Raw genomic sequence first — 22,816 nt, 5'->3', positions numbered from 1 at the left:
TTAGACTTGGGTTTCCATGTATTTGTGATAAGAACAGCCATACGGGATGAAATGAGGCTTTCATCTACCACAGTATCCTCTCTAATAGTTAGCAGAAGCTGGTGTTAAGAAGCATGATCCTTCTGTGATATACTTTCCTAGATTGCAGTTATTTATGGTTTTGGGACTACCTAGGCCAAACTGATGGGTTTCATCTGAGTAGTTGTGTTTGGTGTCCACATATGGAATTAATCTAACTAATTTTTTTAATGCACTTCCAAAATAATAAAAAAGGTATGTTTTCTGTACACTTGAAGGGTATCGAAAAAGTACTTTTTCATTCTTTTAAGTCTGCTTTCTGATAATTTCCTGGGTGTTGTCTCCTCCTTATATTGTGAACAATAATGAATATTCTTTCTGTCAACCATTCATTATTTTACAGATGTGTATTCCCTTCATCTTAGTAATCTCTTTCCAAACTGTAAAGTCTTTCTTTTAGTCTCTTTTCATTTGTATCTTTGCTTATTCTATTCACTCTGCAACTTCTTTTATTGTAGAGAGGGTAACCAGATATACAAATTGTGCAAAATGTTGATAGACAATGGATTTTTACAACAGAATGACATTTTCTGTATAATTTTCAGTTCTTTTCCTAATAATTCCAGTATTCCTATTGCCTTTTTTAACTGCCTCAGAGCTTTCAAATGTTTTTTAGGAGGAATGCAGCAGCTTTAACAGCTCTTTCTTGAGTGATAGTAGCTAATTTTGGACTCATCACTGTCTACCTATAGTCAGCATTGGTTTTCCCCAGGTGTTAAGTTTGTACTTCTTGATGTGGAAATTATTTTAACTTCTTGATCATCCATTTGGTTCAGTATATGCAGTATTTCTAGATATTGCTGACTTACAGAAATGCAGAAGAATCATGAAACATGATTTTTCTTTGCAAAAAAGTACTAATCTCTTCCAATATATCAATCTCGTGTTTTAATTTCTATTAACTCGCTCTGTATAGAAAAAGGTTACTAGTCTGTAGATCTCAGAAGCTTCCTTACAGCCTTTTAAAGAGATTGATGTAACTTTTATAATTTTATTCCTCTTTAACTGAGGTTGATTTTAGCAATTAATAACTCAGTAATTTTATATTTCAGTTCATATAGAACTCTTGACTTGTGTGTAGTCACTTTTAAACAGATGAGATTTTGCTAAAATCTTTTCCTTCTGACATTTCAGTTTGAAACCAGCTTGAAGCCTGAAAATTGTTCCTAATATAGAATGATAACACCTCTTCCATTGTTAACAGCTGTGCAATACTGTCTTTGCAACCTCTGTTGTGATTTTACCTTTCCCGTATGCTACACAGAATTGTAGAAGCATTAGTTGGTCATCTGCTCCAGCTCAAAGCAGGATTGTTGTCAGTGCTAGATCCAGTCAGTCATGATTTTGTCTGGATGAGTCTTGATACTTCTGGGGATGGAGATTCCACATGCCCTCTGGGCAACCTGTTACAGATAGCGCACTTCCCTCTTAATGAAAAGTTCTGATGTCCAATCTGAATCTGCTAGTCATACCACTTAATTATGTATTGCCCTCACTGATTCTCTGGTAGTCTTTGTTTCTGACATTTGAAAAATATTGTTTTTTTCCTTCATGCCTTAAGCGTGTTGATCATTAAAAGCTGATTCTTGTATTGCCTTATTCTCGTTTTAAAATTTGGTGGTGGTTATCTGCTCTTATTTAACCTCCTTATTTTGATCTGATTTCTGTTTTTTGAAGATGACTTTTTGCATGTAGTGCTTTCCTTCATGTGGTAGCTTTTGGAGTAACTTTAAAGTTGTCTTGGGTATGCATTATATGTTTGTTGAGTCTTAATGAAGTATCTTTATATAAAACTTGCTATTGTGTAATCTGAGTATGCTGTGATCAGAAGCACAAAATGTTTCTTTCACATTTATGTATTAAACTAGGTATTTTTCTTAATTTAGGATTAAACTCAAGAGTCGCTTTTCACATGCCAGTTCACTGATGAATAACTGTGATGCATGACTAGGTCTCTTATAATAAACTCAGTATCTAGATCCAATCCAGTCTAAATGGGAATAACCTGAAAACCCTTGTTGCTGTGTTTTCTGCTGTTGTGGTCTCTTAACTCTTACAAAAACCTTGCTGTTGTCTTGCCATTTGTTTATAAAATAATGTTTTCTTTCCTTTTTAATATCTTCATCTTCCTGAAAAATGTGGCTGATACATCAGTAATAAATCTCTATTATGACAGCATATTGAAGAGGTTTTATTGGACGACAGAATCCTTTTATGAGGAAGGGGTAGGAATACACGCTTCTCTAACTTTCATTCAGTGTTTTCTGCACTGAGAATTTACTCTTACATGCTGAAATACTCTATTTTATCTCATATTAATAATGCTTAGAGCTTCACTGTAGGTTGGAGGGTGTCATGATAACATTTATTTTAAGTGGAGCTTCCATGTAACTTTGTCTCTAATGCCATAGGACTCTCCTGCTGTCTCAGCTTTGCCTGACTCATAGGTTTAAGATGAAAAAAACAACTGTTAAGAGAAATTTTTGTTCTGGTAGCTAATTAAAAGCAAAGTACATTGAACTACAGCTGTTGACATTGTAGATGAATAACTAGTTTTGAATCTGTACTTCTTCATACTTGTAAATATTTGCACTGTAAAAAATACACTGAGCCAAAGAAAACTGCTTGTAGCACAGAGTTTAATTGTTTGCTGCCACCTCTGCAGTCCCCAGACTTGAGTTAGAAGAGTTAGTTTTTGTTCCTTGATTATGAATCGTAAGCCTTTTGCCAGTTCACATCTCCTGCGTCTCTGGGTTGGTTTGACTCCCTGTTCTCATCTAGGCTGCGTATTGACTGATGTCTTCCATTACTTTCCCCATCCCTGTGCCATTGCCCTTTCCCTGTGGTCAGTTTTCCCACTGTGTTGGAAAGTGATGAATATAGAGAGAACTTTCCAGGAGGCCTTTAATCTTGCACAAGATGTGGGACAAATACTCCCAGATCATGGCCCAGGCATAACAAAGGATGCCTCAGCTCCTTCCAAATAGCAATGCTACCCATTTAGGGTGTAGGAGAGAGGACCTTTATATCCCACCACTGAAGTGGAATGCTTGAAACCCGGCTGAACCAAGAAAATAGGGAGAGGGTTTCAGATACTGAGCTGTTGGGTAAGGAACAGCTGCTTTCTTCTGTAAAGGAAGAACAAATTTATCTTGGATGTGTAATCAGAAAGGAAATCTTTCAACTTTGCTTTGTTCTTATTTAACTAGCATTTTCACTAAAATAAGTAAGCATGTGGACTGAACAAAAATAAATGCAAAACTTGACCTTTGAAAATGATAGTGTTTTGCTGTAATTGTGATTCAAAAAAGTACTGTTTGTTTTAATAGAAGTCACCTTTTATACAATGCGATTTTGTAATTATTCTTTGCAGTTTTCTCTTCCCAGATGGTAAATGTTGCCACATTGTTTACTCAATTCTTTTTTCCTTCTGTTTTGAAAGAACAGGACTTTTAAACTCTATTTAAAAATTGAATAGTTACACGCTGCGTAATATTTCTCTTTCTTCTGTCTCTCAACAAATTAGAAAGGTATGCGTTACACAGGCTTATTTTTTTCTGTTCCATTTTTAAGTTTTCTCCTCGCCGACTCATACTCCAATTCTTGTTGCTAATGAATGTATCATCTAAAAATAGATATGTTCATCATTCTCTAATATTTTGTATCTTTCTAGATTGGAGGCCAGTGTAATTGTAAGAGACATGTGTCTGGCAGACAATGCAATCAGTGCCAGGAAGGATTCTACAGTCTACAACAGTCAAACCCTGATGGCTGCAGTCCTTGTAACTGTAATACCTCTGGGACAGTCAATGGAGATATTACCTGTCACCAAAATTCAGGCCAGTGCAAGTGCAAAGCAAATGTTATTGGTATGTGTAATGCAAGAGTTTGGATCCTTTTTTCTTGTTATCTCTGGAAATAAAACACACTTGATTTCTAAATGAAAAGTATAGTAAACTTCTTTGCTGAAGGCAGATTATTAAAATGAATGAAATTAACTGTTAAAAAATTATTAATTTAATAATTCTATCAAACTACAGCTTGAAGCTTAGTTTAATCAACCCTTTAGAAGTTTCTTTACGGCATAGCTACATTAGCTTACATAGCTCCATACTAATAAGTCACCGAAATAATGTAATTTGCTTACTGCATAGATGTTTCTTTTAGGAAATTAACACTTTTTCAAAATGTTTTATACTTAATGAGTTCTAAGGAAATCGTTTCCATGCTAGTTTTCTTAATAGACCAAAATAAATGGATTTTTTTCTCAAAATATTCTGTGCTACAGGGTCCTTTGTGATAAATCTATCCATTTTTTTCTATTATATTTCTTTGAACTGTTCCTATGAAATGCAAAATAAGTCAACATAATTCCACAGATCATGTACATAGCTAGGGTTAGTTATCAAGGGCCACATAATTTTAATTTTGTAATTCAATGCCAAACTGATTATAATAAACTGCTACCTTCTGTGTTATTTATCATTTTTTTTACAAGACGTGCTTTTTTGTTTGTTACTCCCACAGGTATTTTTCAGAAATTAGATTTGATTATAGCAATTTATTACTTCCAGCATATTTGAGGGGAGCCACAGCCACATAAGGACAAAATTTATCAAGTGCCCAAAATACACAGTATATATAATACACTTTGAAATGTTGATGTATGGGAATATTATGCAAGGAGAATTTCCTGATAAAGTGAGCCTTGCATGGTAACTGTACATGTCTCAGACTATACATATGTCTCAAAAAACCCCAGAAGAGATCCTTTTCTGCTTTGTTATTAATACAATTAGTAATCTGTTTTTTCTTTAGCTAACCATGGTTGTGGGTTGTATTAGAAATATTCAGGTACATGTTAATTTGTAAGTCTCACTGACTTGTGAATGTTGACTTACTTGTAATATTGTGAGTCTTTGTGTCTTCTTTCTTCTACTTTCCAAAAGCAAATACAAAATAACAACAAATAATGAAAATAACTCCAGACAGACATAAGCCTGACCAGTTTCTCTCCTCTTTCCTATGGAATGCCAAGCGCCTATGTTTGCCATATGATAAAAAAGGTGCTAAGAGTAAAAATAATCTCTGTGCATCTTAAACCCACTCTTTGTGTTTGACAAAAAGGGCTTCAGAGCATTCTTAATTATATATTCTTTGCCTACATTTCATGTCTGCATCTGTGAAAATCTTTCTTAACTCAGTGAGAGTTGGTATACAAGAAAAGCACAGTCTGGTTTTCAGGTATTTGATGCTCTGCATATTATTTTAAGTATTTTCTCCCTTTGGTGAGAACAATCAGAATTATTATTTCTACTGAAATGGTAATACAAAAATGTGTAAACCTATGCTTTCTGCAAATTTAACTAACTATGGTGGGGGGCTGCAGTTATGCAAGTGTTTGTTTGCAGGATAAAGACCTAATTCTTTCCAGGATGGATTATCTTTTTTGTTTTCCAAACCAATTGTAAATAAGCTTCTGTACGTTGGAACGTGTGCAGCAAACTTTAACACAGAGCTTTCCTCTTTGGATTTCTAAATTGCTTTTTAGAGCAATCTGTCTATTGCCATTTTATCTATTTAAACAAACATGGTAACAGAAAAATGCAACTATGGACTGTGGTGTTATGAAACATGAACTGTTAGAGTTAACACAACTGTTAAATCTTACTAATGATTCTATCACCAGTAAAATACATTAGCACCAATAATTTTATTAAAGTAGGTCATTCATCTAGAATAAAAAGGTAGAAGAATGTGAATTAAATGCCAAGCGTGCTAACTCCCCTGTACTTGTTAACATTGAATGTGATGCCCTGTAGGCCTTCCTCAGTATCGTTAGGAATAGATTACCTGTCAGGAATATGTATGGCATATTCAAATAAGCACTGCGCATATTTTTAAAACTGATATGATATGAATCCATGTAGACCAATTTTAATAGTTCAAAATGAGTCATAATTCTTGTTAACAATACAGTTATTTTTAAAATTTGCAGCAATAGTGGTCCTTTTTTATTTTCCTTATTGAAATTAAATGATATGCCTTAGGTGAGTCATTCATCACTGTTAAAGGAACTTGCCTTCTGTTGGAGTTTTTGAGTTTTTATCCATATGTATAATGCATTTCCTACCATTTTTAGTTTTATTTTTTTACATGTAAGTTGCTAGATGTATTTTTGTATGGTTTTGTATTTTTTAGAGTGATGACAGTATTTTGCTGGAACATTGTGTTTATATTTTTCTCTATGCAACGGTTAAGTGGTGGCATCATAGTGAAGGATTTTCCCATTGCAAGGGAAAATACATAACTGCGAATTTGCATTTTTCTTATAATAATCTAGTTTGCTTTCTTGTAATGTGTGTTTTATAAACTAAAATACAAATGCCATCCCTTGGGGCAGGGATAAAGCAAATGATGACTTTGAAAACAAAGCTAATAAAAATACAGGATGAAGTACAAAGAAAACAGTTTAGATTTTAATGTACTGCCCGAGTTAACTAAATCATACATTTAGATGAAAATATTTCATTCTGGATTATGGAAAACATTTGCTGCTTTCAGTAAGTGCTAACAATAAACACTAACATTCAAGGTAATCAGTGTTAAAACTGAAACATGGTGTTAAGTAAATTATTCATCGTAATTAGCCTAATTTGTGATGTCCTAGAGTATACTTAATGTTTTTAATATAATATATAAACCTGGTATCAGAACAGACTGAAAGCCCAGTGCAATTCCCTGTATACTGCATTTCTGTGTAGGCTGAAGAGTTCACGTAAGCATTGATTGTGCAACAGGTGCTGTTCTGGGGGACAAAGAGATTAATTCTGGTTTGTCTTAGAAATGTTACAAAGAATCTCTTGCAGAAGTATCTTAAATTGTATTGAGAAGCCAGCAGAAATGCATTGCTTCTGAAGCAAATTGGAAAAGTAAACAGATTTTTGGGATGCCACTGTTATTCAGTTGATTTGTGCAGCCCTGCCATTCCTGTTAATTATGCTGGTGAAGAATATTACTTTTCCTTTCTCCTTTTTTTCTTCCTCCAAGTGTAGCCTACTTACCCTTTCTTGAAATTGAAATTAATAGCTTTTCCACTTTTTTTATTAATAACTTTTCTCTTTTCAGGTCTTAGGTGTGATAGTTGCAATTTTGGATTTAAAGCGCTCAGATATTCTAATGAAGATGGATGTGAACCTTGTTGGTGCAACAGCTATGGCTCAGTGAACCAATTCTGCAACCCTCTCTCTGGGCAGTGCAATTGTAAAGAGCGAGTGGAAGGGCTTCACTGTGACACCTGCATGGACAACTTTTATGGGCTGGATGTAACTGGTTGTAAGGCTTGCGAATGTAACGTTGCAGGGTCATTTTCTGGGACTGTGTGCGATGCGAAGACAGGGCAGTGTGCATGTAAACCAAATATCGGAGGAAGACAATGTGACGAATGCCTAGATGGCTACCACAAAGTACAGGAAAATCATTCCTTTGTCTGCCTGCCATGTGGCTGTGATAAGGCAGGTACAGTAAATGGCTCTCTGCTTTGTGACAAATCAACGGGACAGTGTCCTTGCAAGGCTGGTGTAACTGGCCTCCAGTGCAGTCAGTGCGTGCCTCATACATACAACCTCAGCATAAGCAACCTCCCTGGCTGCCAGCGTTGTGACTGTGATGCTCTGGGCACATTGGCAGGAACAGTTTGTGACCATGTTTCTGGACAGTGTGTCTGTTTGCCTCAGCGTCAGGGGAGAAGGTGTAATGAGTGTAAACCAGGTAAGAAAATTGGAAGACAATCTATTTGATGTAGTAAGTTTTGCTTTGTTGGATATCATCATAGTTCCTGCAGTTTTTAGTATGTGTTTAGACAGCTTCATGTCTGGCACGTCTCTGACTTATGTTATTAATTATTATTCCATTTCTTCCTAACTGTGTGAATGAGAAGGAAGTATTAATGTCCTGATCACCATCAAATATTTATTCTATTGCCAGAGGCTGTGTAATTTGTGTTATTACTGCAGTTTCAAGATGTCCAAAATAAGGTTAGGATGAGTTCTAGATATTGAGAAAATACATAAATCATCATGGCTCATTCACTGAATAAGAGGTAAACTAGCATAGTTTGATGAACAGGAGCTATCCTCGTAAGGAAAAATGTGGATGTGGAAGGCAGAGTGCAAGCCCTTCAGGAAGGGCACCTCATGCATAAAGCTGAGCATGGTGGCAGGTACCAAGATGGTTGCTTTAACTTTGAGGCTGGCAAGTGTGCCACTTGGAAAGCATTCCCCTGCCTTGCTGTGTTGAGGAGGCACTGGCTTTCATAAGGGCTGCTTCCAGTTTGGCCCTGCAAGTAGGGGATACTGCAGTTGCTATGTATCTGTTCAAGATTTTGTACCATATTATTGTAAATAGGGTTAAAAACATTTATTTAAAAACATAAGTGGAAAGCTCTGTAGTTATATTTTGATGTTTTTGTTTTAAAAAGTAGGTGGGTAAAGTAAAACTATAGATAATATTAACTTACCTTTAGGAATAATATTAAACAGATAGGTTTAGTTCAAGTTAAATACATATGTAATTTATTAAAGTAGCAGGTCACATTAAAAGGTACATTATAGCTCCATTGGTTTTAATATGCCATTCAATAATTTGAACAGAGGTTAAAAAAGCTGCTTAACCTCCATTAAGTATTTTTAAAAATACTTTAATTTAAAATATTTTAGGTACATAGACTAATAAATAAGGCAGCATTCTGTTTTTCTTAGTTCCTCCTCCAGTGCTATTTGACCTGCTAACCCTCTACAGCAGCCACTTAATCAGAGATCGGCAGAGGAGTGATGTCAAGGCTTCCCGAGTCAGTGACCACCCTTGTCCTTGAAGAAGAAAGGCCAGGGTTTATGCAGAACTAAATGGTTTAAAAAGGTTTAATTGATAGTATGAACAGACTGGTTTGTAGAAAAGCTTACATGGCACTCAAAGGAATACTTCCACAATAGTTCCTGTTAAAAAAAAAAATAATCTTGCTGTAAGAATTATTTTAAATTTTCCACGTAATAAGTATGAGCATGTATGTGCTGAATGCTGAGCTCTCTTCTGCAGGTGAAAGTGTAAGTACTTATTTTAAAAGCATCATATTGCTCTTAGTGTAGCACAGCATACTATGGTATTTTCACTGACATCTTAGTGTTGATCCCAGTGTGAGCTCATTTAGAAACTTAATATGGCTAACTTTTATAGAATTATTCTTTTTTAGCACGTTCCAAAGGAGAGTTTTCTATAAAACGGGTGAATATAGCCTGCTAGTAATACTGGTATTAAATTGTAGAAGTTTAAATGATTTCAAGTACTCTAAGTATGTCCTATGACTTTGCTTTGGGACAAAGATAAGAAAACATACTACAAGTATATATGTAGCCAACACAGCCTAATGAGAAATACACAGTTAATTAGTTAAAACTGGCAGCCCTAAAAACACACTGAAGACTTCATGGCTCGTTGGGACATTTCCACTGTGTGGTCTGAGTGGAATACATTGTATGTTGTCTGTCTTCTCCCCCCACCCCCCCATGTAATTATAAGTCTGTATTTAAAATAACATCCCAGTTGTAGTGCATCTTCACTGTGCTTTGTTAAAATTTGAGAGGTTTCCAAAAGTTACCAAAATCTTAATGCAGGAAAAGTTGCTAATGGAAAAAAAATAAAATGGGATGTGACTTTATTATTTTGTCATGAGATTTTTTTTTTTAAATCAACTCTGTCTGGAGCATTCAGGCACGTGTTTCATCTATTAGGCTATGTCCATGACCTGCCTCTTCCAGTCTGTTCTCATACAAGTAATATTTTTTGTGGATTTCTGTACTTCCTAATTTTTTTTAAACTAGTGGTGTATGCAAAGAGAGGAACACTTGATTTTAACAGGAAACCAAATGAAAGAACAGTTTTACCTGCTTTTGATATATCCTAGGTTGCAGTGGTGGAAAATTGGATCTTTCCAGCCCCCAAATAGTTGTGAACAGTTGTCCCTGCCTCATTCTGTGACTGTGGTGCCACACTGACTGGGATTTATGCCATACAAATCCTGTTCAACTCAGGGATTCTGTTATGAGAGCAGCAAGGCTATGAAAAAAAAAGCAAGCTTTTTTTAATAAGTTCTTTATTCAGTGGCCACAGATTTTTGTGTCATGGTATGTAGTACAGAAAAGATGTAAGCCAGTACAGAAAAGATGTAAGCTAGCATGTACGATGTGTGGCCAGGCACCAATACTGGGTTTTTGTGTACATACTACCTCTCCTCTTGGCCAGAAAAATGTAAAGTATGTTGTGACAATGTTGTCAGTGTTCTTAATTGTGCATTTTGAAGCACAGACTGTGATTAAGAAGTGAGCATTACTGTCATAGTTGGTAAGCATGTAAAAGTGCTAAGGAATTGTTTGGGTTTTCCTTTTCCATGAGATATCCAGTGGGAGAAATAATAAGAGTATGATTAAAAAAGGAAGCTGAATACTTTGCTATGACTTTCATTCTTCCTTTTGAAGAGTATGTTTGATTGACAAATGTGATCAGTTATGGTTGAACTGGAAAAAAATCTGAAAAAGAATACGCATAATACTAGTTATATACTTAGATCTTGTAGAGATTTGCAGTCGCTGTCTTAAAATTGGAAATTGGCTCTATTATACAACAGTGGATCCTTCATAAAGCAAGTTTTATGAGCCCTTCTAACCTTGCTATAAATTAAGCTTGCATTAAGTTGTTTCTTACTCTTTCCTGCCAAGTTGTAGGTGGTGGAAGTAAATAATAATAATGGTTATGAAAAACAGTATGAATTTTTAATGCAGTCTTTCTTCTCTTTTTGTCTACCTTTAATCACATTAATTTACTTCTGAATTAGTTGATAGAAGGGCTTTCTCCCATCTTCCTATCTCTCACTTTTAAAATTTTTTTGCTTTTACTTGCTACCTTTGAAAAAAATATTGTGGTGGTATCCAGAAACTTAGTTAAACTTTTAGAGCATTTCTAAAGGTTATTATCAAAAAGTACTATACCAAATCCTTCACTGCGCTACAGTGGTGTAGGCAATATGACATTAGGAGAGCCAGGATGTTTTGCATTCATGTATAGATTCTTTATAACTATGAATTTCTCTGCTGTGACAAAACCAATATATTCTATAGTGATCAATCCTGCTCAGCACAGATTAATTTCTTTAGTAAAGATGTGTTTATTTACCCACTATAGTCTTTTCTTAGACATTAGTTTAATGCAAAATTTCTAATGGACAAGGATGTGTTGTAGCCTGAGTGCTTATCATTTACTGCAACTATAAACTGGGTCCTGAAGAAGTGCTTTGACCTTCTGCAGGAGTCCAAGCTTAAACTTGTTTCCTATCTTCCTGTTACGTTCTTTGAGTGAAGTCGTTCATTGTGCTCAAGAGTGACATTGCTGGGAAATGGTCTCCTCTATTTATGCACAGGATGGGCACTGTACTGCACAGACAACTGCAGTATGAGATAATACATGCTGCCTCACTAATAACTTCAAGCTATTCAGTCTCTGTGGTGGCTCAGCTCGGGGCCTCTCTGGAATAAAGTGCCAACAGCATGGTTTTTTATGATGCGAATGTATGTTAACTGGAGACTGATATCACTTCACTGTCCACCTGAGATTTATCTCACTGAGGACCAGAGGCTAAACTTGAACAAAGATTTGAGCAGTAAAATTCTAATGTTTTCAATTTGTTTAGTTCCTCTGCTATTTGGATATGAGCTCACAGTGCAACACTGCTGCGAAGACAGAGAATACCACCCTAGGGGTGTATATATAAAGCTATCTCATGTAAGAAAAAATAAATAATAAGGCCTTGGGTGATATGTTACAATACAATTTTGGGCTCTTTATAATAAAGCAGAACATCAGAAAGTTGCTGGACAGCAAAAAAGATTTGGTAACTGAGAACATGACTAAGAAGAAACCAATTGAACTAGAGAGAGGGGGAAGGTGTCTGAGAAGTCTGTGCAAATACTGTGTATCTGAGTAATGGTTGAAATTATTCTATTGAATAATTAATAATAACCAGCTGGCAGAGATATAAACTCCTATCAATGGTTCTATCTTAGAACTGATGTTCAAAGATAGGTACTTGCAGTTGACAAGTGCCAGTTAATACTGCGTTACCATCATCGTTTGCAGAACTCATACAGGTATACATGTCGCTACGTTTTTAATCAAGAGTACCACTCAAAAAAAACCCCAAACAAACAAACCCAGAGTGATTTGTGGGAAGAACCCAGTAAAATGTCCATTAATAATCAGGTAAAAATAGAAAATAATTTTGGAAAATTATATCATAATATTTATTACTGGTATGCTGTTACTCGAATTGTCTTCTGATCAGACATATAGAAAAGAAATTAGTAGGAACAGAAGACCATAGTTAGCAAAATAGATTATGCAAGTGGTACAGCACCATTTAAAAAAAGTACTTAAGAGCTCTTTTGTTTGAAATTTCGGGTGAGGATATGAATAATAGGTAAGTTCTTAAATGACCAGACTAGAGGTGTATAAACTCTATCTAACTGTGTTTATCAGTAACGTGTTAGAGACTTGTGTAGGTAAAGATACCTTGTGAGGGCAATAGAATGAAGGATAATATAGTAGAACATACCAAATATACTGTGGGAAAGGTGAAATAAATGCCCCAGTTCATAGCTGGAAATAATACAGGAACAGAAGGATGGGATTCAGAATGAAAGCTTTTTTATAGCAGATAAGTAACTTCATCAGTGTATTAGCTTCTGTAAAAGTATTTGTGTAGGATACAAGCTATATGTTGAGGAGGAGTAAAATATAAATTTTACATAGACCTGGGAGCACTCATCAAATGTAGATTTTTTTAGAAACATTTGTGTGTTTCAAGGGTTAAGCCAACCACTGCTTAAGAAAGATTAAGAGACTTTCTTCCGAAATATGGCCATTTTGCAACTGGCCATTGTCAAAGATGAGATCCCAGACTAGAATAGATAAATGTCTGATCTTGTATGTTAATTTTTATGTCTCTACTTCTTGTAGTGTATTTGTTAGTACCTCTTGTGTCCCTGGGTCTTTACTTGCCCCATGGACACGTTAATGTACTCCCTGTTTTGCACTTGTTCTGTCTAAAATAAAGACTGAAGAGAGAGAATAAAAAATTGGAGTTGGCAACTGGAGGATGAATAATAGCTTTACAAAGTGCCAATGAGAAGATTTGGAAGCTCATCCCTGTGGGAGGACTGTATTGCTTTATTTGAGTTGGTGTGTGTGTTACCTAAGCTTTAGTTCTGTTGTTTCATCCCCAATTATACACAAGTTGTTAATAATCTGTGTTCACTTTTTGATATTGTCTATTCTCAAAATCCCTTTCTTTTCCAGGTTTTTATTTTTCTCCATCCAGTGTCGCTGGCTGTCTGCCATGCCTGTGCCACGTAGCCGGTTCACTGAATCAGATCTGTGATAAACTAACTGGCCAATGTATTTGCCAAGATGCCTCTGTAACAGGACAGACGTGTGAACGTTGCAAAGAACTTTATTTTGGGTTTGACTCTGTCACAGGGAGGTGAGTGTTTCTTTTTCACAGGTCCCTTATAACCTCCTTGTTACATTTTTCTCATAGTAGCTCATTCAAAGGTTTACTGACAATGAAAAGATGTGCTCTAGTTACATTAATCCTTTGAATTTGTGTGCAGTCTGATTTATATGTGGTACATTCTACAACCCTCTGTGCTCCCATGAGCTGAAGGAAATGGAAGTTTTGCCTTCTTAAGTAGACTTAAGTAGAAACAACGTGAAAACTGTATAAAGCTAATGCTGCCTACTGTCATAGCTACTTGGCAATTGTTTCCTCTGCATCTTCAGTTAAGATGATGTCAGTTTCTGAGGTGTTAATCATTGACTATTAAAATACAGGCAATGTGCCATTCTTATAACCAGTGAATACTTTTGAAGATTTCAGGAAGGCATTTTAATGGGAAAGAAAAAATGTAAAAAATTAGATATCCTTGTCTTTCCAAATTTCTTTTAGCAGCAGCAGTTGAAATACACCACCTTTCCTCTTAAAAATCTGGTTTTTTGAAGCAGTGTATTCTTTTTCTGCATTTAGTTATGTGCCACAGGGTAAATTGTTTATCTGATATAGCCTGGGGCCTCTAGGTACACTGAATGTATATGGACATATTCCCTGGAATGTAAGGGGGAAAACGTAACTATAGGTATGCATTGTTATTCCAACTATTGCTCTATCTTTCTTTTCCAGGAGCATCTTGCTTAATCCCCACAATCTCAATTTCCTTTTAAATATTGCCTAGAAAGATTGCACAGCTCTAATGCTATCATGTTTTCATGTGGACTGATGGTGTTAAATTATTTAGTTATATTTTGTATTTTTGCCTTTAAAAAAACAACACAGGCAGAAGCAAAATCTGCACAACATTCCCCTCCCTATGCTCCCCAGCTAGTGTGGGGTGGACATGCTTTTAGGCAGTGATTATCAGTGTCGTCTTTCATATACTTTACATTACTCTGTAGATTTTTCACTTTAACTTCTATGTTACTGTCACTCATTAGGAGATTTTTAAAATTATTTTTTACTGTTGTGGGTCACAGAGGCATTTGCTAATGGCCATAAAGTAGTCTGTAGAAATAAGGGCTTCCTATTTTCACTTCCTGTAATTTCTGATGGTAAGGAATAAAATCTCTGTAATATTAAAGTTCCCTTTTAAATGTATTTTTGTTATTATTAACGATTTTTTTTTAGTTATTTGGAACAGATTACACCCACACCCTCACACACCTTTCCCCCCCCCAGTTTTAGCAGGTAATGTAGAAGCTTGTCAGCGTCAAGCAACAGCTCTCCTGAAGTAGACATTGGCCTCCAACTACTTGCATTTTGAGCTGTCTTCTGATATTTAAATCGTGGAAATATCTAGAATTATCTAGATCAACATCTTGTAAAGTTAGAAAGTTTTTACAGTTCTGGACTTTGAATCAGGGTTGGCTTTAATGCCTTAATACTACTTAATCCTCATGACAGTATTGAAGACTGCTCCAGTAGTACATTAACGTGATTACTTGTGTTCCATATGCTTGGCTTCCTTTTGGTTAGTATCTGCTCGGGCAACGTGCCTCAGTTCCTCAGGCAGAAACGTTTATCCACTGAAAATTATAATCCAGGTCTTTATAAACCTATTTTAATCCCTTTCTTTAACTGTTAATATCTTCTTAAAAACAATGATGTGCTTTTCCTTTCTTTGTAAAGTTGCAAAGTCATTTAAACCATCCTTGCTCCAAGTGTCTTTTAAGGACTCTGTGGTTACAGAACAAAAAGGATATGAGCTATCTGTAGTGGCAAAGATGTAACTGTCTTGGCACAACAGCAGAAAGAATCAAAAGTTGTGACACACAGAGACTGTGAGGCTTTAAAATTCTCCCACTCTGAGAGGAACGTATATGTGAGCCGATTTACTTTCTGATGTTTTTGAGATAAAACAGGAACGCCGTATTTTTTAATGCTTTTGAAGCAGGAAAATCTCCTTGACAATTGAAGAGTTAGAGATACTGCATGTTTTCCGTGGTCTGAACAATCTGTAATGGTTGCGGGCATTGGTACACACTTGAAATGCTTTACCTCTACGTTGTTTACTATAATGAACTGGTCAATGAACATCACAAATTGTTTATATATATATATCTTGACGGATTACTGTTTATGAAATCCATTTAGCAAGTGAGGTTTTCCCATAAGGATGAAAAATGAAGATTTTAAACAGATTGCTGGAGAGGCTCTAACTGCACCTAGAGAGTCAATGTAATAAAGGTTTCTCTATATTAATATTACAAAAACCATTTATCCTCACAAAATCAATATTGCAATTCATCTTGGCCTGACATTCCTCTTTCCATGTTTTAAGTCTGTTTTCCTTGATTATTCTGTTTTACTAAAACTCATATATATTTGACTCGGGGAATCTTGAAGAAATAACATTTAATGAGAATGCTGACAAAATTTCTTACATGATTAAAAGTTTCAAAGAATTAGTTATTTTTTAAAAAATCCTTAATCCTGACTGAAAAGCATGATCTATGCGTAACAGGAAAGCTAGTGCTAGTGTTCTGCAGTTTAAGAAAAATAATGCATGTGATTACACAAACATAATGTGTAATCCTGTGGAACAGAATATGATAACACGTATGCTGCAGTTCACAGGATCTGGAGCCTAATTCAGTATAGGTGGAGGTAGGGACCCTACATCTTTCCTAGAAGAAAATGCAACTATTTCAAGCAGAAAGAAGCAGCCCCACCCTGCCAGGCACTGAAAACTCTAACTGACTGTACGTGTATGTGAGTTTCATTGTCTCATGTATGAATGATAATGAAAACTGGAATACGCAGGGGGCCTTTATTCATAGGAGGTGCAGTAATATACAGGAGAGCAGTAAAAGAAGCTTGACTTTTAGTGTTTACCTATTGAGACACTTTTGTTAACACCCCCCTAACTATATGAATTAAATATCACCATGTAATGAAATTATGAAATAATAAATTACTGTCTTACTGAGCAAATAATTCTGCCTTCACTTTTTTCTCGAACTGAACCTTTTTTTTTTACTCATGACATTTAAATAGTCTAAACAAAACCGCTATTTGACGGGGGATTTGGATGCACTGTCTACAGATGAAAAGACTTAATACAGTTTGAAAAAATTGCCCTTTTCTCTTGACTATAAAAGAGAGCAAACTACAGTATAGTGGTTTCCAAGAGAGAATGTATTTTATTTATTCCCAAAAGGATATTAGTCCATAAAACAAATTTGCAGCTTATTTTGCAGCTTTAGCTTTTATCAGCCTTTTTAAGGGTGTTGAATGATTACCCAGGAGATCACACGGCACAAGCTGCTGTGGAGTAAAGAAGCTCTAATACAGAGAGCTCCGTGATGGGCAGAAAATATATGTGAAGAGTTTTCTTAAACTTGTTTAAAAATCTGTCACATTTAATGTCTATTTCACTGATTATTGACCTGAACTTTAGTGTCCTAATGTGAAAACAGTTTCCCCCCCTTCGCTCCTCTCTCCTTTGCCTTAAAAATCCAATACCTAAAACATAACTGAACTCACTTTTGTTTCTGCCTTCATATAGATAAAAAGAGATAGACCAAGGTGATGGTGATGACTGGAAAAAATGGTGAAGAAACTTGTGTAAAGGCATCACCGCCTGTTTCCTTGGATCTGGTGAAACTGGCCAAGGAAAGAACAGCCAAATATAAATCAAGAACTCTTGTCTAGTCGTAGGGTTAGCAAAGCAAAGGGGACATGGCATGGCTGTCTCTCCCTTGGATTTCTCCAGGGTCTTTTTGCTGCTTCATCTTCTTGGGATGTGGCATCTGGAGTAACATAAATTTCCCTCTAGGCTGATGCTCCTTATGCCTGAGAATGGGACTTTTCCAGCTCAGGGCAAGAGGAGTGATGTGTAGGTTTCCCAGTGTGTTTTAGCTGCAGTGTACAGCCCTACATTTCTCCCAGTCCAAGTTTTTTCAAAACTCTTTAGTCTGCAGCAATTAAAATGTAGTGAAATTAGAATCTAAAGTACAATGTTTTATTTGCTGTTGTTGACTTTCTGTTGCGACTACCAACGGCAGTCTGCCTTGCAGTGGATAGTGTAACAGTATTTGCAGTAAGGAAAAAATTGCTTTGCTTAACTTCTGAGACGTCCTGAGTCTTTGAATATTTGCATGATCTGACACTGGTATTCCTGCTATAAATGAGTGCAAGTGGGGAAATAGTATCTTCAGTGAAAAACAAATTGATCACGAGAGTTTTCACATGCAAAAGCCAAAGCGTAATTTAATCCTGAAAGTACTCTACTGATGCTAGATTTACAGAATTGAAATGTGGCATTGGCGTGATACCAATGCTTTTAAATTTTTTTTGTTCTTTTAAATGAAAAAATAATTTAATATACACATTTAATGAAATGTTCTTTTTATTTATTTTCAATTTTGTCCATCAGGCTGCAAAGAAAATGTGCTTTCTGTTATAATATTCATATTTCTGCTAGTTTGTTTTCTTTCACTGTTTTAATCTGAGGGGTTTTTCCTCCCAATTTTTGTCTACGTTAATTCTTTATTCACAGCACGTTATTTTTTAAAACTTCAAGTTGCTTTTGTGGACAAGAAATTAATTGATTTCTTTTTCAACAAAAGCCTAGTTTCCTCTAAGTTGGAAAGTTGCATATTTTGTGCAGAAGTCTATGAAACAGGTTGCACATGTTATCACCGAACTCTACAGCTCTGCAAGAAAGGTTTGAGTAAGCATTGAGTAAGTGTGAGTAAGCATTGCAGGACTGAGTGCATAATCTGGTTATTACCAAGCATCGTTATCCTTTTTGTGTATGAATCAATATATATAAAAGCTCTTTGATTCTAAGCAGTTTTTCTCTAAATTAAAATATTATTCTGGTATTGAGATTTTTAATGTTTGGGTTTTTTTTATAACGGGCAACTTTTTGTAAGTTACTTTTTATTATCAGGCTAATAGATTTTCTACTGTGTCTCAGGCCACTGAACTGTTTATGATTTTTTAAAATTATGTTACCCAAGAATCTTTCAAACAAAACCCTACTGTGCTTAACTGGAGTGTTAATGTGTTTTGATCACTTCCTTGATTTGTTTTTGTTTATAGATGTCAGCACTGTAATTGTCATCCTGCAGGAGCCATTAATGGGACTTGTCATCTTGTTACTGGACAGTGTGTTTGTAAACAATTTGTAACTGGCTTGAAATGTGACAACTGTGTTCCTGATGCTAGTAATTTGGATGTCCACAACCTATTTGGTTGCAGTAAAAGTAAGTGGATGTTAGGTCTTAAAAGCATGTCTTTCAAATTAGTGGGGTTTTTTATTCATTTAGTGAGTATCAAATTAGGTCAGCAATGTACTAAAACTGGATTTGACTCACCCCCCCACCCCCCCAAATTTCTGGTCCCTGAAGTTTGGGTGATTTTTCACTGTGAGTATCTTAGGAGTGTTTTCCAGAGAGATGTACAGAATGCTTTGTGTCATACACAGAGCTTATGCTTGCAGTCTAACCCAGGGGAGAAGTAATGGCCCGTAGCTCCCTTGCACTTCCCACCATGTTCTCTGTAGTGACCAATGTAGAGTTCACCTTTTAGTCACATGAACGCAATAGTATTTGTAAAATTTAGCCCTCTTTCCTGCCGTTGACAGGGAGGCAGGAGACTTGTCTTCAGAAGGTCTGAAGAACAGGAGGTCTGTTGAAGACCTGCTCCTGGTGATTAATTAAAAATCTGCTCCTCAGTGCAATGTAGCTTTGCCTTTCGCCTCCTGGGGCGTTTTTCAGTCAGTTTGGGAAAATACGTGATGTGGTGTAACAGAGAGTTATAAATTGGCGTGTGTGAGATGGGGCTAGTGCTACGGTGACAATCAGATCGTGAATTGTAATAAAACACGTTGCAATGGAACATCGGCACTTCTGCCCTTGCAATAAGTCTGTATATGAAGAGAAGGCACAACTTTAACCGTTGTTTGTCTCATAAGGATTCAAAATTAAATGTTCGGATTTGCTCACCAGTGCAGTCTCTAAGATGGCAGGGATTTTAAAGAAGGAGAGGAAAAATAATATACGTAATATGAAAAACTTAATTTTAAGTTGCCTTCAGTTCAATGTTCAGAAACAGGCTTTGAGGCCATCATGCCATGGAATGCCAAACTGTGTGGATAGGACCTCAGCTTATTCTGAAAAAGTTGTGTTGCATATTTGTGACACAGCTTACTGCCATATGCAGTTAACAGCCCAGTCTTGGAAGTTATGGAACCAGTTACTGAGGAACTCTGTAGATGATAATTGGTCGTTTCTGTCAGCAGACCTGATTAATAATTGCCAGATGGGTCTTACTATGAGAGTTAGCTCAGGTAGCCACGTGTAATGTAACAACAGGGTTAGACACTCCCAAGTGACATCTGGAGTATGTTTATCGACCCTCCTTCAACAAAATATTTCTTTGTATATTTTGCATAGGTATTTATTCGTCATTGTGATATGCCCACACTGTAGATTTATTTGCAAGCAGAGACGTACATGCGCAAAGAGTTCGCTTACAAGGACAGACAGCTCTCGCTTTGATTGTCATTTGTATTTCATTGTACATCAGTTTAAATTTCAAATTATATGCACTGCAGAATGCACAGTGCTATAAATGGGATAGAACAAATTAACTGGTTTGTTTCCTAAGATGTTTTTTTTTTCCAAGTTTGGAAGTGCTTAGAAAGAGTTTGTTTTTGTTTTTCCCCGTGCTCTTCTGTAGAAAGTGTAGTATCTACTCATTGTGCAGATAGGTGATTGGCTTATTGTTTCTTTAAAAAATGTAGGATGTTTCAACTGAATGTATAATAATAATAATACATGGCACTTTTATGATGCTGTTCATCTTCAAAGTGCTTTACAAACATAAACCAACCTACTTATTTATGTTGGGATATACATTGGATAAAGGTCAATGGCAATTCAGCTATAAAATTGATTAATAATGATATGACATAGATAAATAATATCATAGATTTTAGTTAGAAAAAAATACATCAGGCAGCATTCTAAATGACAAGCGGAGTCCTCTTCTGGACATAAGTGATATAGCAATTGCAGTCTTTTGGTTATTCATACCAAAATATTTTAACTTGTTGCACAGATAAGGAGCTTTGCCTAGCTTGATATTTGTGGTTATTTTCATTGCAGAACAGTATTTTGTTGACACATGCCATTACTGGTTATAAGTCTTTGCCAAGGGGAGCAAATGTAAGTTGCTGTCACTTTCCAACTAACATTCTTTAAGGAAAAGACCTATTTTCAATTTTTCTGCCCAACAATATCTTAGATGCTCCATAGAAAAATCTGATATACAGTACTTTGCTTACACATCTAAAATGCAGAGCAGCAAACATGGAAGCAACGTGCAATAGTGTGAGATTAAGAACAGAGAATGAAGGTTGTGCCAGTAAATTTCTGATTGCTCAGGTCTTGTACACATGTATTACATGGAAAGAAACTTTCAAAAAATGCCAAAGGGATTTAGGAGCACTTATTTCCTTTGATTCTCAAACTTTACACCTGTAGACCCTTTAGCATACATTCACTTCCTAATGCAGCTGAACTCAAAAACTCTAGACTGGCAGCCAAACCCCCCATGCTTTCTAATGGGAGATGGTGATTATGTGTTCTGTTCAATCCAGTGAAATTCTAGAAACATTCTTTTCTATTTCTTGGCTGAGAGACTGCAGTAAGAGAAGGGCGTCTCATTATCTTACTCTAAATAAAGAGCTTCAACTCACATTTTAGATTTGTATTAAAAACCCATATGTAATGTGACCCACTGATGTTGGTGTAAGTCTCTACAACTATACTTGTGTGGCCTGAGGTCCTCATGTTGCTTTCTGTCTGCAACTTCACTCTTTGCTTCTTGTCCTCTGTTAGCTTGGCTGAACAGATTCTGATAATTAACTTCTGATGAATTGTGTATATTAAGCAAATACACGTGTAATGGAGATGATGATAGTTTATAAACAGAAAGAGAGTGAAAAAAATTAATGAAAAGCCACATGTTTCTAATGTTGATATTTTCACATAATGCTTAATGTAAGGGAGAAATGCTTATTGGGTGTTTCTGGATCCAGCTTCCAGTAGCTTACTCCATATGCTGATTTCTGTAGTGCCCTTGCCTATTCTCATTCCTGGAGCAAAATGGTTTCCTCTAGACCCACACTTTCCTGGTTTTCCCTCCCTTGGTAAAGAGGGTAGGGTATGGCACAATCTACCTTTAAGTCAAGCTATAGCAATTACTAGCTGCCAAAACAGATATGGAGGGTCAGGAAGTAGTGCTTTCTAAGGAAGGTGTAACAGGCTGGCTGGAGGTCTTATAGCAGGATATGGATTCATGCTTGAATAATAACATAAATATAGAATCATGGAATCATTTGGGTTGGAAAAGCCCTTTAAGATCATTGAGTCCAACCGTAAAACTGTGTGTTTATGTGCACACCTGTGTATATGTGTGTATCTACGCATATAAAGTTTCATTTCTCAGTAACAGCCATTATCTTGGAAAGGACCATGATCATAGAGTTGGATTACAAGAGAGACATAGGAGGGGCTTTGCTCTTTCTGAAAATGTGAAAATTTTGGCTTGTGAACTTCAGGTTTGTTTTTCTCTTTATTGATGCTAGTGCAATTAAGTAGCACATTTTCCAAAGTTAATGGAGGTGATAGCAGAGTGGTATTTTGGTAAATAGAAATCTCAAACTGATTTCTTAAAATGTTAGACGCCTCGCTTTCATTGGTTTAAGTTCTATTGGAAACAAATGGAAGTGAATTGCCTCAATAACCTTCAAAATTTGCCCCTTTATGCTTTTTGTCATTTAATTAAGTAGGCTTATTGTAACATTTCAGTAAAATTTGTAGTTAGTTAGACTTTTCACCTCTATTCTAATAGAGGAAGTTATGCCTGGCCTATGCTAAAATGGAATGAATCCTCTGGAAAAAATAAATTATAATCGAACTGTAGACTTCAATAATGTGACCAGATAAACATGTTCCTGTTTTATAGAGGTCTTGAAATACATTTAAAAAAAAGTGTTTGGAAAAATGTGGTGTACTTGCTTTAATCTGGGGGGGAAAGGGGTATTAAGTTTATTTGTCATTCGTTTAA

At 35.9% G+C, this 22,816-nt stretch overlaps 1 protein-coding gene across 1 annotated transcript in view; it reads left to right on the top strand.

Moving 5' to 3' along the window:
- USH2A (usherin) overlaps positions 1-22,816 on the top strand; it is a 391,083-nt gene that overhangs the window by 62,503 nt on the left and 305,764 nt on the right. The window contains exons 11-14 of the mRNA XM_064446238.1: positions 3,752-3,947; positions 7,207-7,848; positions 13,480-13,663; positions 18,782-18,945. Of these exons, the coding sequence (XP_064302308.1) occupies positions 3,752-3,947; positions 7,207-7,848; positions 13,480-13,663; positions 18,782-18,945 (1,186 nt within the window). The remainder of the gene's footprint in view (positions 1-3,751; positions 3,948-7,206; positions 7,849-13,479; positions 13,664-18,781; positions 18,946-22,816) is intronic.

This window comes from Phalacrocorax carbo, chromosome 3 (genome assembly GCF_963921805.1).
Source record: "Phalacrocorax carbo chromosome 3, bPhaCar2.1, whole genome shotgun sequence".
Lineage (NCBI taxonomy): Eukaryota > Metazoa > Chordata > Aves > Suliformes > Phalacrocoracidae > Phalacrocorax > Phalacrocorax carbo.
Note: the sequence above shows the minus strand (reverse complement) of the source record. Positions and strands in the feature narration are given on the sequence as shown.